We start from the raw sequence: 18,885 nt of genomic DNA on the forward strand, positions 1-18,885 counted from the left end.
AAGATATGAATTTGAGATTCATTTTGAGACAGATTTATTGTCTCAAAATGAATCTCACGAGTCTCAAAACTTTTTAATTAAAGAAAATGTTTTGGGGGTTTTTTGTCTTGGGATTATACAATCAGATTTTCAAGGGGGAGAAGGGCATGGTATTGGTATTTGTCTTTTAATTTTTTCCAGTTGGCAGCTGCCATGAATGCTGTATAATTTGCACTTTAATTAATTATTTTAGCTTTGAAATTGTCACAGATTGACTAATGTTTAATTGCTTGAAAAAATATATACATATAAATAAAGGTAATACTGTTAATAACACACAAGATGATAAAATTTGAAAATAATAAGAAAAAACTTAACAACAGCTGCTAAGCTAAGCGTAGCTATTTCTCGCGTGAAACGTGTGACTTCCTATTTGCTCTCTCATTGGTCCATTTCATTTAGAGCTTTACACCCATTGGCCGGCCGAGCTGCCACTCTTTGGGTGTGCGGCGTGTGGTTCCTGTTGTGAGCTTCAGCCGGTGTCTGACAGCCTGGCGGGGAACGAACAGAAGGAAAATGGAATCGTGTAGCTCAGACATCAGTGAAATTTAAAAGCCACACTCACGGTGGAAGCATGAAGCTCGCCGCGGTGGCTTTTTACGGTTTGGCCGCGGGGCTGCTGGCGGTCGGCCTGCGAGAGTTGCTGACAGGCTTCGAGGAGAACAGATGCAGTATGACCTATATGTTTGAATACCCGGAGTATCGGGTGAGTACTCAGCTAATTAACTCAGAGCATTCCAAAGACCCGCATATCAGCCATCAGTTAGGTATATTCGGTGTGCTGTTTAAGGCAGAGGCTGGTTGTGTGTCGCTAAGTGGCTTCTTATTTTTATTAGCGCGAATGAATGTTGGTTTATGACTGCCAGGTGTGTTCTAAGCTAGTTTCTGAAGGCTGCTAGCGTTAACTGAGGGAGAAAGTAATGTCAGGTGCGTGGCTACCCTATCAGTGTGTGTGGTCGCTCTTTGTCCTCCCTGACAGGTGTGTGAGTGTTTGTTTGCTGAGGTTTAGGTTAGTCGGATTATTATCAATGCAGCTTGAATTAACTGCTGATGCTTGACCCCTCTCAGCAGGTCACCTGCAGATCAGCTTTGCACGATATCGGACGTGGGTTAAATGCACACAGGTCCAAGCCTCGTGAAAGTAGTTGAAGTGGTCGCCTTCCTCTCCTCTATATGCGCACTAATGGGTTCATCTGTCCAGAAGTGGGGCACAGCTGGAGGCCATGCGCCATGTGGGCATCAGCCTGAGTCCACACAGTTCAGGAGTGTGTGTTCTGTTAGCGAGAACAAGGATTCAGAGTCCCACTTTATGTAGATATGCTTAATGTGCACAATGGACAGAGTATCGGGAACAGAGTTCCGAGATATACAGGGCGGAAATGTATGGAGGTCGAAGACGGCCAAAATTTAAAACAAAGTCTTCAGAAAATAAATTGACATGATGTTAAAAAGAATAAAACAAATGCATCCATTTTAAGATGTGATATAAACTAAAAAGATATTTCTATGTTAACTGGCTTCTTTATTTATTTAATTTTAAATTAATAAATAAACAAAACCTTATTTACCGTTATTTACCTTTCGGTTTAATTTTAGTGTTAAAGGATTAACATTTCAAATACTTGAAAGACAGAAACAAAAGTCCCGTTCAAGCCAGCATATGAACTAGCAAGTCATAGACTACACAGGTGTAATGCACAGACCCAGATACCTGCTAACTAGGACTAATAAAATAGACACCAAAGCTACACCACTTGCCCCAGCAGCAAAACGTGGTGTAGAGGTGCAGTTAAGTCACTAAAATTAGCAGAAGTGAGGCCCAGAGGAGGAGCCAGACATTTGAAACACCCGGGGCTTAGCCCTAAAGGGTAGTATGCATGTGGGATTTTTTTTTTTTTTTTTTTGAGGGGGGGGGGTGTAGAAATGACTGAAAGATTAATAGGCTCTGTTTTGAGTTTTGTTCAAAAAAGAATGACTTCATATAGGGAAATATATATATCACACATGCAGGACACCTTAAACTAGTTTTTTAATTAAGCAGCAAGACAGAACGAAGACGGGGCTGTATCAAGACACAGGGACTAAACCCCAATTCAACCAGACGCAGAACTGATCCAGAATTAAAACAGGACTACAACAGTTCAAAAGCAGGACTACTGAGGACTTAACCAAGACATAACCACAATCAGAACTAGATGATAGTAGCACTAAAAATCATCATAGACCTGCACTACACTTATTTATTTAATTCTACCAAAGTACAATATTTAGATTGAGAAAAGTTTATATAATTATTTAGCCTTGTTGTGCAAACAAGCCTGCAGAACTTAATATAGAATTTGAAAAATAGCAAACCTAAAAAGAAACACTAGGTACGAGATACATGAGTACCTATGATACAGTGATACTTTTAGTAAGCAACCATTTGACTAACATGTGTGTCTCACCTGCTCTTGTTCATCTCTGTTCTGTCCTCATTCTCCATCTCCCTCTCTGTCCCTCTCTCTCTCTTTGTGCTGACAATCATCAAATATACAGTTGAAACCAGATATTTATGTACTGTTCAGATCAAAACACAAACACTTTTTTAATTGTAACATCAAATCAGACTAAATGTTTATTTTTTTAGATTGATAAATATAAAAACATATTTGTTAACTTTAAGAGTAAAGAGAGAAACTGTCTGTGTTTTTTAATTGCAAATGGCACCAAATTGTATTCAAACTGAGCCACACTTATGGAGCTCCACAGTTCTTTTCCTGGTGTTTTGGTTGACATCTCTTGATTTTCCCATTTCAAAGAAACAGGCTCTGTGTTTTGCCTTATATGCATCCACAGGTGTGCCACCAGTTTACTCACCTGGACTCTACTAACCTATCAGAAGCTTCTTCAGCTCAGAATGGAATCCTCTGGAGTTTTCTTATTAATTAACAATAAACTTAGTGTATATGTACTCCTAAATTTAATGAAAGTGATAAAAAATAGACAGCTCTGTCTCTCTTTATTCTGACATTTAACTAATTCAAAATATATTTCAATATTTATCTAAAACAAAAGTTTACTCTAAATTGATGTTGTACAGTAAAAATGTTTTATGTTTTCTCCCTAAAGTGTATGTAAATATCTGGTTACAAATGTGAATATCCTGCTGTGTACTGAAACCCCTCTTGTTTTGCATAGAAATATACTGAACAACATACAAAGCATAATATATAAAATAACATTTACCTGAGTTTTTTCTTTGAAAGAAGCCTCTAATGTCCATTCTTATATTTCAGTACATAACTGAAACCGAATTAGTCGGGGAGGGTAAGAACTGAAAATATGAAATAAACACACGTAAGCTAAGACTCTCTAAAAAATAGCATTTGTTCGGCTTTTCATTTTGCCATTTGTTGATTCACTTGAAGAGCAAGTAAAATAATATTGGTCAAGTGATCAGTTTCATATCAATCTTTCGTGATGCACCGTCATATTTACATTATTTGTACGGTACGAATGATTTGCTTTGGTACCTGGTCAAACTTAAGCTCTCCTTAGTATGGCTGGCTCCGTCTCTCCAACAGCGCACTCACGGGCAGCAGCTCCCCCCGCCCCCTCGCTCAGTCGCTTAGTGCCTGAGCTTGGATCATACCAATATCAGGGGGGGATTCACGCACAGTCGTAAATTCCCACAGTGTGCACTATGTGCTTCGAATATTGTGTGTACTTTTTGTTTTATACAGTTGTCAGCCAGGCATCTAACTATGAAAAAATTACACTCCAAAATACCCCGGGCTTCTGACAAAACAACCCGGGCTTAAGCCCCGTAAGCCACCCCCACGCTCCGCCCCTGGTGAGGCCCACCAGCCAGCTGTCAGCTACAGCTGTCTATATTGGCACACCGATCAGTCAAACTGGCCATGCCCTTAATGTTAAGGCTTCAAAAAATAAGAACAGTTGAGTTAAAAAATTTCACCCAGTACAGTTGTTAAAGGAAGAAATTATCTATTGACAAGCTGTAAACATCTTTATTTCTGCTTTAAAGGTGGACAATTTAACACTAGAGTCAATGGGGACACAGAGCATCTAGTGGACATTAGAGGAACTGCACCTTGTAGTATTTTTATGTTGGCTCAGTGCTTTTGCCACGTGGTTTTGACATCTCACATATGCTTCCCAGATATATTATTAACTTCTTTTGAAAAATGATCTTATTTTAAAACTGTCTGTAAGGTGTTTTATTTTAGATAGTCTCTTTGCTCTTATTTTGAAAGGTCAGCAGGTGTGTGTATGTCTGAAAATAACTGCTACAATATCCCACCATGAGACATCACATGCACGGTTACTTTATTTTAAACATCAAAGTAAATGGTCCTGACTGACAGCTTTATTTTCAGCTCTCTAATCCCCTGACTCGAGAAGGCCATTTCTGTCGTGAGCCGAGTGTCGATCAAACGGCAGGTGAAGAGATGACACTTTGAAGGACACCGCCCTCGTTCGTTTCGTGAAACAGAAATTCATGAAGAAATGTAAAAAGATAACAAAACAGCCAAAATTCACTTCACTTCCAGAATTACAATGTTAATGAGACATTGTTACCAAGTGTTAACACCGTTTATAAGTCAGTTAATACAAAATGTATCCATTTACTTTCAATAAAATCCCCCCTTTGATAACTAAGACATTTAGAAGTGTCTCATTTAGACACAAAGCCCTCAAATTGATGTCACACATGACCATAAAATAAACTGCACTCAGGTGCACAGTCTCATCACCTTTGGTTTAATGTCACATCCATAAACCTCAATTTTTATTTTTTTTTTAGACGAGCATTCAATCTAATATTTCTTTGTCCCTAAAAATTAGGTTATTATAATGTTTTCACAGGTTGGATCAGAAGTCTTTGTCTTATAAAATTAAAGTGCCTCTATTGTCCCAATAAACAGGTTAGTTTTTAGGTTAGGGGGTCACCATTTTGGTACAATAAGTACATTTCATTTGAAAAGGAAATATGGAAATAAACAGGTTTAAGAAAACGATCGATGACCATAAATTGTTTTTAAATCATGCTACACTTTAAAAACATGTCAAATTTTAAATAGACAATGGCGTAAATTCATAGGTAAATGAATAAAGAAGCAGTCAGTAAGTTCAGTTTTTTTGTTTTTCTTAGTCATTTGAGGACTTTTAATTTTGACACTTTGGGCCCTCCATAAAAACCAAGTAAACGTATTTATTTCTTATGAATGTTGGGCATTTCATCAGAGTGTCAAACTAAAATGAGAGTTAGCGCTTTGTCATACTGCAGCTCCCCAAATGACTTGTACCTGACAATCCCAGAATGTCCTGTTAAAAATTTCTAGGGGAAAAAATGAAATTTTAATAGGACTTACATAAAATTTCAGCTCCTTACTGTCCATACTTCCGTTCATTTCAAACACCCCACCTCCCCAACAGAATTATTCCCTTAATGATCAATACAAAAAGCTAGTGTTATAGTATATTTGTCACTTTTAAACATTAAGGATCAGCTGTACTCATGCTCAGTGTTTGCTAGGTGCTTGGAGTAAATCAGCTGTAGATTACATGTAGGCTCAGCTGTAGTTGCTTTATAGCAAGCTCTTTGTGATGTAACTGTGACAGCAGGCTAATGAGCTGTGTGAGTTTTTGCCTCCTAACCGCTCTCCGTGTGGTTTCAGCGTGTGGCGCTGCCTCGCCGTGTGGCCAGACTGTACCCGGCCTACGGGCTCTACCTGTACGGAGAGGGTGTCTACGCCCAGGAGACCCGAGCACTCAAACTCACCGGCGCCCCTGTGCTTTTCCTGCCTGGAAATGCCGGAAGTTATAAACAAGGTAAGAGTGCAAAGTTGATAATGGTCCAGTGCTTACATTTAAACTATCATGAACGAGTGGGGGAAAAAACTGAGAAGTTAAGTTTTGTGCTACAGCAAAGACAAAGGAGAAACGGAGGACATCAAGCTTTTTGTTGAGTCATTTCTGGCTGAAAAAACAAACTGAAGTTTCCTTCACAAACAGAAATTTTTGTCTTTGTGATGCTTGCTTTTTGCACATGAGGGGTTAAAATGTCCAAAGTTAGTGTTGTGTTTGCGCTGTGAAACTAAGGGCTGTTTTCTTCTTCAACAAATGACATTCCTTGTTAAGAGACCAGGGAATCGTGTGGTCTAAAACTACTTCCTCCCATGTATTTGTACTCTGACACATGAAAAAAACTGCAAAACCAAAAGTTGGTATGATGTGTGACAGTCTCTCTCTGCTCAGCCAGTTGTCATCAAGAGTACCTCACAGCCCCCAACTCACTAAGAGGAGCATCGCTTGAAACCTTTTAAAAGCATAAATTTAACCTGAATAGAAAAATGGTGGGAGGTTTTATAAAGGTGAAATAGCATAAAAACTATTTCAGACCACAGCTGTATATCTGTTTCCATACTGTTGTGAATATGGATTGTCAGACAGCGGCACCTGCTTGAGCCTGCTGGAGTTTTTCTTCCTGTTAAAAGGCAGGTTTTCTTTCCCACTGTCGCCATTTGCTTGCTCAAAGGGGTTTCTTTGATGTTGGGTGTTTCACTCATTCATTTTAGTGGCGTCTTTATCTTCCAATATAAACCATCTTGAGGCAACTGCTTTTGTGATTTGATGCTATATAAATAAAACTAAATTGAACTGGATGTTGTGGCTTGTTTTGTTTTTTTTGTTTGTTTTGTTTAACTAGGAGGTTTTTATCTTATTTTTGTAGTCGTATAAAATGAGCAAATATATTTATGAAGAAAAAAAGAATTCAGTGATGGATGGATTTGAAAACAAAGTTCTGAACATTTTCTTGTAAGAAAGCTCTAAAAAAAACAGTTGGTGAAGGATTTGACTTCACTCGAGGACTGGATTCATATAGTCCACAAAATTTATGTTATGTAGAAACTGACATTTAATTGAAGACAGGAAAAGGCAAAGTGTTGGAAATCCTGGGGCGATTATGTATCATCGTTTAGAGTAAGCACTAAATTAAGTTGGTCAACAATAACTTGTGATGCTTCAACCCCCAAGTTGCTAAGTCATGTTAGTATTAACTTATTTACTTCCTTAATTAGGTTTATGGGTCTTGAAGCTGGTTTGAAGTGTTGGGGTATACCATATACATCCCTGGTTTCGAATAAAAACTCATAATTTGGAACACAAGCATTCAGTTTTTTAACTTTAAGTAGATGCTCAAAGCTTTTTGCATTATCACATCGATCAGGATACCTCAGTGTGTTTTTCTAATCTATTCATCATGAAAAACTGGTTCAAGCACATGTTTTCACAGTTTGCGCTTGTTTTTTGCTGTGTCGTTATTACGGCATTTTAAACTCGTCACCGAGCCTCACTGCTGTACTTCTCTTAGTATCATGAACTCACTCACTGTAGTTTAATCAGTCCAAAATAATAGAAATAAACCTGTGAGTGGAAACAGTCCTCAGCACATGTGCTGTTTATTCCTGCTGAGTAGAATTTGCTCAAACCTGCAATGCTAATGCTAAATAAAATGCAGTTAATAGGTGAATATACTTTTTAATAGTTTAAGAATAAATGTGCACTGCATTTTATAATATAATTTATTGTATATTAGATTTTTAATTCTTGGGAAATTCTAACCTGGAATCTTCTGGTGACTTCAATATTCTCTCCAACTAATAACTCTTGTTGATGCAACTCCTTTCTGAGATGATGGTGGCTATCCATTCTTTCCACCAGCTGTGTGTAGGAGTGGAACGCCCCCGCTTTTATTCCTGTGAATACAAACAGATTTTGCTGTTACTCTGGTGGTTTTTTGCTGCCCTGCATGCAGTATTCCTCAACATTTCTTCTCCTGCTTCCATTTTCTGGCTTCCATGATCACTTTTATCAATAATCCAAAGTCTGAAAAAAGAAAATTATAAATAACTCTTGCAGAGATTTATCTGATCAGATGATGCTGGATAGCTAAGTAGTACTGACCCCACAGCTGCACCACATCATTCAGTTTAATCCTCACTGATTTAACACCATCTGTGTTCTTCTGTTGTTGAAGCTCGATCTCTGGGCTCAGTCGCATTGAGGAAGGCTGAAACCATGGAGGGAGGTCTCCACTTCAACGTGTTCACTGTGGACTTCAACGAGGAGCTGGTGGCGCTTTACGGCGGCAGTTTGCTCAGGCAGACGCATTTCCTGCACGAGAGCATCAAAGCCATCCTGAGGCTGTACAAGGTTAGGCCTTGAATATCAGACTGGGTTACTCCAAGTGACGGAGAGAGAGAGATTATAACCGGTCTTCACCTAATATCAAATTTAAAGTGAAGGGAAACGAAGTTGAACTCTACACACGCCAGAAGACTTGAAAATTTCACGGGTTTTTATCTCTCCAGCACCTGAAGACCCCACCTCAGAGCGTTGTGCTCGTCGGTCACTCCATGGGAGGAGTGGTGGCCCGGGCACTGTTCACTTTGCCTCGTTTCAACACTAACCTGGTCAGCATCATCATCACCCAGGCCTCCCCTCACCTGGCTCCAGTGCTGGCCCTGGACCCGTACCTGCTGGGTAAGAGTTGGTCAAACCTGCTCAGTTCGACTCGTTCATGTAGCATAAACAGATTTCTACAGGGTTTTTTTTCTCTGCTTGGTTGCTGTGTGCAGATTTCTACTCTGCAGTCAGACAGAAGTGGGTTAACCAGGCAAACAAGCTCAGGAATGTCACAGTTTTGTCCGTCGGGGGTGGTTATCGTGACTACCAGGTCCGCTCCGGCCTCACTTCCCTGCCGTGTCCTCCAGGAGACCCGAACAAGCTGTCACTGGTGGTACGATTTGCTCCTGAATAAAGTTTCAATTCAGCCCTTTTTCTCTGGTTCCTATTGGTATCGTTCTCACTTTGGGACTATTTGAAGGAAAAGTTCTCATTTTGTGTTGTTTTTGACTCCAAGTGCTGTTTTTTAAAATGTACTTTTGTATCTTAAGTTTTTCGTCTTGTTTTTACCAAGGTGACTGCAGTTCCCAGGACGTGGGTGTCTACTGATCATCTGTCCATTGTCTGGTAAAGGACTTTTTCCTTTTTTGGAGCCATATTTAAATATTACTAAAATTATTTATGTTTGTGTGTCTTTGTGTTTCAGGTGCAAGGAGCTTGTTCTTGCCACTGTCAGGGCATTCTTTGATCTCATCGATCCTGAAACCAGACAGGTGTGAACAACAACAACATGTGTTTTCCTGCTGAGGAGACATGAAAGACAAACCTCCATCAGAGAGAGTTGGGAGATGGGAATATTTAAAGCAAATGAATAAATCTGACAACCTAACTTAATCAGTTTATTCTTAACAGTTCACAGAAAACTCTGAGAAGAAGTTAGCTGTGCTGAATTATCATTTCATTAAACATCCCGTGAGGTTGCCTGGAGAAACTCAAGAGACACCAGTCTCCATTTCAGGTCTCCATCTCTTCTTTTATGGTTCATGGCGACAGTGTAATACACTTGCATCCAAAGTTTCGCTGTACCTCACTGTGCATTAATGATGAATCACTAAGATCGGTGTCCTGTTGTTTGTCTGTTTTCTTTTCCAGATCTTCCTGATGCATGGAGTGAAGTTAACACACTTCGTCTGGCTTACAGCACACCAAAGGTACAACAGAGCCTCACCCATCTGTAATGATGATTAATAATTGAATGGATTATCTGCCAGTAGCTGATACAAGTTGTAAAAGAAAGTTATTTTTAATGTATAAAATGTATCTACTCGGTAAAAATGAAACCATCTGGAGTGATGTCTAATCCATAGACTGTATGAAAAAGATGGACGTAGCTTACAGGTCTGAAAAATGAAACCAGTGCAGTAGTGCTTAAAGGCCATGAGGGGGCGGGGCCTCCTGTTTCAAAAAGAATTCTGATTGTATAGAAATTATAAAATTACTTGTGACCTCAGTAAACATGTTCCTGATTCATTGTTCGTGATTACAAGCGCTACTTTAGAGTCTTATCGGATATAACACAATGTTTATTGTGTCAGTTATCGTCTCATTAAAAATAAATGAAAATAAGATAATAAATCAGGCTGTGCTTCACGGTGTGACTACACTGTGCTTGAAGAGTACGAGTATGAGCGTGTAGCGTCCCATAAACGATGTCTCAGTTAAACCCACATGTCGCACTTCACATCTGGTCAAGGCTACAAAACAGGATTATTTGACTAATTAATCTGACAAAACAAACAAAGCGATTACAGTAATCATAAGTGTTTTGCTCTCTGTTTGTACAGGAAGGTCAACCCAAGTTCTTCCTGTTTGCCCTGTCGAGTCGCAGGAAAGCCTACAGCCATTTCTACTGCCGGAGCAACAACCTGGTGAGTTACTACCTTTTGTTTTTGAGCTGTAAGAGCTTGATAATATTAACATGTGTAAGAGTTAAGGCTAAATGCTTCATATTTAGTGCAGGAGAACCAAGAACATCTTTTTAAATTTGAAACCAAGTGAAAAGAGATTCTGATTTATTGTCCAACAGGAGATGACCAGCTGGGTGTATGGCTGTTTGCAAAAGAATGGCTCATCATGGTAAGTATATCATTAATGTCAAGCTTTTCACACCACCTTTATTCTCAATAAGCATCTTTAATATTTTTCTCCAATGTGAAAAATGTGATGGAGTTTGTGGATGTGTTACACAATTATTTATTTCTGTTTCTTTTATGTCTCTTTTCCTCCAGTGTGTTTGCAGCGGATCTGTCTAAGGGAACTGAGCTTTTGCCTCCCTACAAGGTAACTATGGTCTAAAAGAGACTCCATTCAGTTCAGTCTTTATCCCATCAGCTGTCCTAACAGTCTGTCGTCCTCCTCAGGTCCTGACTCTGAGGCTCAGTGACTTGTCGTCTTTTACTCATCTGTTTGTCTCGGCCTCAAACCTCAATGGCAAGCAGGTACTTCAAACTAAACAATGACTCAGTATTTCAGATTAACCTGCAGTAAAAATGTTCTGGTCTGTTTGCCATTGTTATACTTCTACTTCCATAGCCTATATTTGAAATGAGGAGACCAGTGTTGGCTTGTTTTATTTAAACTTTAAGCTCCATATCATCTTTCTGGCTGTAGATTTTGTACACAGCTTTCCGAAGAATAGCTGAGTTTAGTCATGAGTGTTTGTGGTCAATGTGCACAAGTCCACAGTGGCATCAAAGGATTTAAAGGTTTTTTTTGATATATAAAAAGCTGAAGCTGTTTTCACTCCTTTTACCGTTTTAAACCTAACAGAGGTGAAACTACAATGGTTCACAAATTCTGCTAAGACTAGCTTTAACCTCCTAGTTCCATAGTGTAAAGTCTGTGTGATGTCCAATTTAGCCCGCAGATGTTATTGTGCTGTAAATTTACCGTGAGCAAATGGATTTGATGTGTGCTGCGTCCTGCTTGCTCTACTTGGGCAAGCCTCTCTCAACTAAACCAAAAGCAGTGATGGAGGTGATCCAGTTGTATGTTACATGCTGATTCTGACCTGATCTGTGATCAGCCTCAGACTACCCAAAAACAGAGGCCAGAAGAGGAAGAAGCCAAACAAACAAACCCCCCTTTTTTTAAAGAGCTTGTCAAGGTGTGTGTGTCTGTCTGCTCTGCAGTTCACGGTGGAGTGTGAGTGGCAAAGAGAAGAATCTCTGACTCTGTCTGTCGCAGTGCCGCATGTCCTGTCCTTCGGTGAGTAATCTAGTAAAACCGATTCACAAACTTTTTTTTTTTTTTTTTTTAAAAAAGGTTGGTTTTTTTTTTTTTTCAGCAATTGTTATTTGGGTTTTTAGGTTTGACCTCGAGTGATGTTACGGTTAACTCCTCTGGACTTCTTCACACCATCGAGCTGCAACACTTTCACCAGGTAGCTTTCACTGTGTTCTCAGGTTCTAGTCAGGATCAGCTTCCCTGTTTCAGCTAAATTTAAAACTCCTCTGTGTCTCCAGGTCTATCAGGCTTTCAGAATTAATGTTGCAAGCCAGTGCAAAGTACAGAAAGGTGAGTGTGTGTTGTTGGATCAAGAGGCTCATGTGCTCATGCTGTAATGTAATAGTGGTGACTGATTGTGTGTCTGCAGACAGATTGCCGAGCGTGTACAGGATAAAGGTGCCATGGTTTCGAGAGGACTCTTTAACCACGGTCAGGTGAGTTTCTGAAGTTATTCTTAGAGACTATGTTTAAGTAACCATGGTGAGCCAAATGCTTTTATTTTCCCTCCACATTTTGGCCCGTCTGATGTCAGTAAGATCGAATTTCCCACTGCGGTCATGCCAGAGCGCAGAAGCCTGACCCACCTGCAGTTCCAACCTTCTGTTTGGGAGGGACAGCCAATCAAAAGAAAGTTTACTTAAAGAGGTTTTACATCTGCTTGTTAGAGACAGAGGATGAATTGAGGGGTTTGACTTAGACTAGTACCAGTAAAACAAGAACTGTTTTTGACCTATGATGAGTAGCTTTTCTTTTAACCTGTCATGATTGATGTGATCTGTCTGCCAGCGTGCCATCAGTGACGGAGATCTCAGGGATGCTCCACACAAGTCGTCCAGACAACACCTCAGGTGCACTCCTGCAGCTCCACACTGCCCCCAACTGCCAGTATAAGGTACTACCTTCCAGCTACCAGAAAGAAGGTCGAGTCTTCTTCACATTTGTTGTGACAAACTGTTAAATATTTACCCTGTGACTTAGGTCTCCATAAGAACTTCGTTACCCAGGGTGCTCGGACAGGTAGGAATTGCCTTTTTTTATTTATTCCGGTGAAATTAGGGGCATCGTGGCATTCGAATAAATCTTTCATCTTTAATTACCAACTTGATTCACGCTGTGGCATCTTATCTGACAGATACTGAGGTTCTGTGGTCACATGGTACCAGTGTACACAGCTGTAACCCTCCTTCTGGCCTGTGGGGGGCAGGTGTCCTCCATCCTGAAGTCAAGGCGAGCTGCAGACATGAGTCAGATGGTGGGCAAAGGCCTGCAGCCCCACAAAGTCAACCTGCCTGTGTATATTCTGCACATCGCACTCAGGTAAGCTTAGTGGTTCTAATATGAAGCTGAGTGGGAAGGTTATTTTTTTTCTGGCCTCAGAAAAAACTGACTGTGGTTAAAACCGCCTCGGCCTCCTGCTTTAATTTAAGATAAATTTTCATATAACAGTCAAACGCCTCAGGATGGTTTTCCCTTCTGTCCCCCCCACAGCTGTAGCTGCTTTCAGGAGGTCTGGTCCATGCTTTTCCTCCCCTCTATGGACACACTCCCTCCAACCTTCCTTGATGTGGCATTTCATGAAGAGGAGACACCAGGTGAAGAATGGGTTCACCTCCTCTCCCCTCTGCTGTATATTTTTGGGGCAGCTGTGGCGTACTGGGGCAGCGCTCTACTCAGACTTGTTATCCGGCTGATCTCGTTGGTCTTGGCTCCATTGCACAGGTACCGAGGTTCATTCAAACATTTGAAACTGGCTGATTGTCTGTTTGTTCGCTTGAGTTTTAATTCTTTTCATCTGCAGGCCGTCTGTCTCCAGAGACTGTGGCACCCTGCGGCTGCGAACCCAGCTCCTCATCACGCTGTGTCTGACTGTTATGGGCGGGACTTCCTGTGGGGCGTTGTCGATATTTGCCTCCTTCCTGTTCCACCTTTATAGGGTGAATATTGATTTAATTAAATTATTTATAATTCTGCTGTCCAGAGCTGCTTAGCAGGTAACACTTCCTGTAATTCAGATTATAATGAAGGAAAAAAAGCCTTAAAATATCTAATATTTACCATAAATTTACTTTAAATTTGATTATGAAGATAAAAACAGTGCTGGGCAGGTAAATTTTGTGAATCAGGTTTTAAAGCTTTTGGGTTTTTCATGAGACTTTCTCAGGAGTATTCAGTTTGTCTTTGTCTTGACCAAACACCAAAGCAAACAGATTTTCTAGTGTATATTTTATGTTCTTAAATGGATATTTAAAAACCATGAATTGTATTAATTTATTTATTTTTTTAAGTGGTGCAGGAGCCTTTGGTGTAGCATGGACTTCCTCTGTGGAAACAAACTCTGTTTTGAAGTTTCAGCTGAGCTGCTGTTTGTGTTTGTTTGTTGCTCTCAGGTTCTGAGGCTGCAGATGACAGAAAGATATTTGAGACACATGTTGAATCTGGTAAGATGTTCAGGTTTAACTAACATTTATGTTGTAAGATTTTCATTTTTCTTTCATATCAGGCTGTAACCGTACTTAATTTTGCTGCAGTGATTGAGTGAGTGACTGGCTGGCAACGGCCTCAAGTGGACAATAGGGGAACTGCAGTTTATGGCATTCCCACATCTGCTTATTTAAATACAGATTGCCAAACTGTTATAAACCAAGCTTTGTCTGATTCATCTCCTCTGGTGTCTTTCCAGGCTCCCCGGAAGCACAAAGAAGCTGAGAATGGCACAATTGATCCCGAATGCTTGAGCAGGTCTAAAGAAAGCAACGGCACCCCCTTGCTGTCGGAGTGCGCCCTGCAGGAGGTGAGGGATGACCTGCAGCTCCACCTCTGCCTGTCGGCGCTTTTCACCCTGCCCGTCATGCTCAGCGGTCCCTCGCTCATCCACTGGATCCGTAACCTGAGGTATGTGAGAGAAAGATGCTGCTCTGCACATCAGCGTTAATTTCTCTGAACCTCACAGTTGATAAATAGATGCTAACTGTGCAGTATGTTTGTTTTAACGCACATGTGCAGTAGCACAGTGACTACAGCAGTCTCCAGTAGAGTGTCTGATTTACAAAGGAAGTCTACCTGAAGTTCACCCATGATCACACAGCTGCTGCTCTGGCTTCAAGCAGACAGCCGAGGGAGCAAGCTGTTATGACTCAGTGTGTGCGGAAGAGGCCGAGAGATAAATAGGACTGCATAAATCATTTTTTTATTATTACATTACTTGAGTAAATTAAGTCTGAAGTTTATATATATATATATATATATATAAAAAAAAAAAAAAACACAAAACACCCAGCACGCCCCTGCGGGCGGTTTATCCTTCAAGCTCGGGTCCTCTACCAGAGGCCTGGGAGCTTGAGGGTCCTGCGCAGTATCTTAGCTGTTCCCAGGACTGCGCTCTTCTGGACAGAGATCTCCGATGTTGTTCCCGGGATCTGCTGGAGCCACTCGCCTAGCTTGGGAGTCACCGCACCTAGTGCTCCGATTACCACGGGGACCACCGTTACCTTCACCCTCCACATCCTCTCGAGCTCTTCTCTGAGCCCTTGGTATTTCTCCAGCTTCTCGTGTTCCTTCTTCCTGATATTGCTGTCATTCGGAACCGCTACATCGATCACTACGGCCGTCTTCTTCTGTTTGTCTACCACCACTATGTCCGGTTGGTTAGCCACCACCATTTTGTCCGTCTGTATCTGGAAGTCCCACAGGATCTTAGCTCGGTCATTCTCCACCACCCTTGGGGGCATCTCCCATTTTGACCTCGGGACTTCTAGGTTATACTCGGCACAGATGTTCCTGTACACTATGCCGGCCACTTGGTTATGGCGTTCCATGTATGCCTTGCCTGCTAGCATCTTGCACCCTGCTGTTATGTGCTGGATTGTCTCTGGGGCATCTTTACACAGCCTGCACCTGGGGTCTTGCCTGGTGTGATAGACCCCAGCCTCTATGGATCTTGTACTCAGAGCTTGTTCTTGTGCTGCCATGATTAGTGCCTCTGTGCTGTCTTTCAGTCCAGCTTTGTCCAGCCACTGGTAGGATTTCTGGATATCAGCCACCTCCTCTATCTGCCGGTGGTACATACCGTGCAGGGGCCTGTCCTTCCATGATGGTTCCTCGTCTCCCTCCTCTTTCTTGGGTTTCTGCTGCCTGAGGTATTCACTGAGCACTCGGTCAGTTGGGGCCATCTTCCCAATGTATTCTTGGATGTTCGTTGTCTCATCCTGGACTGTGGTGCTGACACTCACCATATATATATATATATATATATATATATATAAATATATATATATATATATATATATATATATATATATATAATATATATATATATATATATATATATATATATATATATATATATATATATATATATATATATATATATATATATATATAAATAAATAAATTATGCTTGCAGCTCCATTACTGTACCCTAAGCTACTTTCCTTGCACACAGGGAAGCATTTGATGGGTAAATGTGTGGATGTCATGGAGGCAGAGTTCAGGGCAGAAACCGTCATATCCTTTGGATTTTCCCTGTAAATTCACATTAATGACTATTTGTTATATTTAAAAATGTTACAGAGTGCACCTACTTGGTTATTTGCATAAAATGCCTAAATGTCTGGACTTGTTATTTGGGTTTTTAGGTTTGACCTCGAGTGATGTTACCGTTAACTCCTCTGGACTTATAAGAATATGGGAACTGTATGCTTAAATAAACACAAAGGTACAGAGTGTGATCATTAGGATAAGTAGTTCCATATTAACGCTCTCTGTTTGTTGAACCTGTGCAGGTATTCCACCCAGCTGAATCCCGACCCTTGCTGGCCATACATCGTGCCTCTAATTTTTGTCTACATGCTGCTTATTAACTGTAACACTTTAAAGCTCAGCAACAGGTAGGAGCACACCTGCCCAGCACACACATTCCCAGTGAGATCCTTCATGCTAACAGTTAACTTGTTCTTCATGTTTTTCAGTAAACTGCTGCCTCTGACCTCCTGCCTCCCTCTCCCCTTGGCCATCATCATGGTGACTTTCTCTCCTCTTCACCTCTACAGAATCACCTACTTCCTGTTGGCGTCACTCATCCCGCTGGCCTTGTGCTGTCTCCTCTGACAGCACCGGGCTGGTTTCAGTCTCCATCTCCACCATAACATGCCTCTTCTTAAGTCGCAGCCTGACTCTCTGAGGCTGGTTGAGGACTTTCTGTACCGGGCTGCTATGGAGCGGAGCCATAGACATACATAGCCTGGTTAACTTCCTGCTCACTGTTAGCACTAAAGGCTCCGTGGTGATTACACAGGGTGTTTTAAAAAGAGAGGGTGTAATGGCCTCAGAGCATTTGGTGCAAATATGGCTCTGTTGGATTGTCCTGAAACCATGTTTGCCTTACTCTGTATATCTATAGCTCTGCCTTCAGGGAGCGCCAGCTCCACAACCAGTGAAGCTTATGATATGAGAGACTGTGGAAAGGGTGTTACTGTTATAACATGATGTTGTTTCTGGTGTCAACAGTGGCGTTGTTCACTGTGGTCACTGTGCTGTAAACTCTTACACTGCCTACTGCTTAGCAACGACTTACAGCTCTAACTGTTACCTGCTCACTGTCGTAGTACCTCCTCTAAACCAGAGGCAGAGTATTACATTTATTCCGTTAGAGAAATCCAAAGCAGGCGTGTTTATGTTCTCACCTATTTGATGCACAATATTGACGGTGGCTGCAAAATGAAGGGTTGCACTGAGGAAGGCTTGTGTACACGTGCAGGTTTGGGGGCGTCTTGTTATCCAGAGAAAGTCTGAATCTCCATGATCTCTACTACACCTGATCAATAAGAAACATTCTACTTCCTGTTTATTTGATTTTTGATTTTAAAAGGTTTAGCTGCAATTCAGGGAAGGGTACAGCAGGGGGAGCTCATGAGATAGTGTAAGAAACTAAACAAACTAAAAGAATTTTCACCAGATTTTCAAACATATGGCGGATCAAAACTGCTAAAATAATAAATAGTAAATCTGTAACTGAATTAAAATTATATCAGATGCCTAAAACAAATATTCATTAATTTATAACAAAGTAAATAGAAATTTTTATTTTAATTTCCCATATCTTATTTTTTTCCAATTCCCTGTTACCCTTTTATGCCTGATGGGGTGTTGCTGTCACACCATGGGGCAAGCGGGCAATGTGGACACCCAAGTTTGTGAATACGAAATCAAGTTCGAAGTTCGAAATCTCAGTGAGCTCAAACTCGAGGTCAGAAATCAACTATTCTACATATCACCTGGGCATTCATTATTATATTTTGCTTTAATTTTGGCAGTTTCAGTGCTCTGTAGAACAAATTTATCCGTGCACGTGTCAGACTTTTTAGGGTTTTTTTGTTTTTGCTTTTTAAAAAAAAAAAAATATTACATGTCATTTTGAGAAGGAAGTGAGCACTTTAAAGGCATTGCTGTAAAACGTGTTCAGAAATCTCTATGTGCCAAACTCGCTGTAATCCTGTTGATGGGTTAAAAGTAAGTTAGACCAAAATGCCAAGGAATTTGAGAGATGAATGCTAAGCAGAAATAAATTAGCGTTTTAAGGTGGAACAAATCATAAATATTTCATTATGGGCATACAATCACATGTTCATTCTATATCAGGTGTGGTTGTTGGTGTTTTGAGGTGAAGGCAGTGTGTTGTTTCTGTGTACGTTCTCTGTGATATCCGGACCTTGAATCCTGGGATTGGAAGTAGAATTTGCTTTTTGCTGGTGTTGTGTTATGTTTGAGTGTTGGTTGAAGTTTTTTGTTTTCATTTCATATTTGAAACGTTGAAAAAACATAACATAAAAGAACTTGTAGATTTGGATTTTAACAATTTAACAAGGAGAGGATAGAGTTGTTTTGTTTTTTTGCACTGTCAGCGAAAAAAATCAAACCAACCCCATGTTATTTATCTTGGCACCTCCTGACTTCCATATTTTTCTTTGTTTCATTACAAACCCTTCAGCTTCCTGCTGAGGATTTAAATATTCTAAAACTGCTCACAAAAGTTTGTTATCATTAATGTTGGTGTGAACCAACATTAATGATGGTGCATTGATTTGGGACTATTTTCAGTTGCGGATTATTACAAATTTAATGCTCTAGTTGCTTCCTTCAGCAGCTGCA

General features: G+C 40.5%; 1 protein-coding gene across 1 annotated transcript; it reads left to right on the top strand.

The window, feature by feature from the left end:
- Window positions 1–491: 491 nt before the first annotated feature.
- Window positions 492–18,674, top strand: pgap1 (post-GPI attachment to proteins inositol deacylase 1). The gene is made up of 26 exons (XM_085384571.1): window positions 492–745; window positions 5,721–5,874; window positions 8,084–8,259; window positions 8,418–8,589; window positions 8,685–8,845; window positions 9,026–9,078; window positions 9,158–9,224; window positions 9,364–9,469; window positions 9,604–9,662; window positions 10,296–10,379; window positions 10,538–10,587; window positions 10,740–10,791; window positions 10,872–10,949; window positions 11,643–11,718; window positions 11,820–11,893; window positions 11,976–12,027; window positions 12,107–12,173; window positions 12,526–12,631; window positions 12,718–12,756; window positions 12,872–13,056; window positions 13,228–13,458; window positions 13,538–13,673; window positions 14,127–14,177; window positions 14,420–14,631; window positions 16,521–16,625; window positions 16,707–18,674. Exons 1-26 carry the CDS (start codon window positions 614–616, stop codon window positions 16,843–16,845), a joined length of 2,817 nt encoding a protein of 938 aa, XP_085240697.1. The 5' UTR covers window positions 492–613; the 3' UTR covers window positions 16,846–18,674.
- The last annotated feature ends 211 nt before the right edge of the window (window positions 18,675–18,885 follow it).

The sequence above is a fragment of the Rhamphochromis longiceps genome, linkage group LG16 (assembly GCF_057381845.1).
Source record: "Rhamphochromis longiceps isolate RC_006_pf linkage group LG16, R_longiceps_female_GT1.1, whole genome shotgun sequence".
NCBI lineage: Eukaryota > Metazoa > Chordata > Actinopteri > Cichliformes > Cichlidae > Rhamphochromis > Rhamphochromis longiceps.

Excerpts from the sequence above, each read along its gene's own strand:
- pgap1 (XM_085384571.1), top strand. The coding sequence starts at position 614 with ATGAAGCTCGCCGCGGTGGCTTTTTACGGTTTGGCCGCGGGGCTGCTG. Across the intron at positions 8,260-8,417 it reads CCATCCTGAGGCTGTACAAG|CACCTGAAGACCCCACCTCA; the intron begins GTTAGGCCTTGA and ends TTATCTCTCCAG. Across the intron at positions 12,028-12,106 it reads CCAGTGCAAAGTACAGAAAG|ACAGATTGCCGAGCGTGTAC; the intron begins GTGAGTGTGTGT and ends GTGTGTCTGCAG.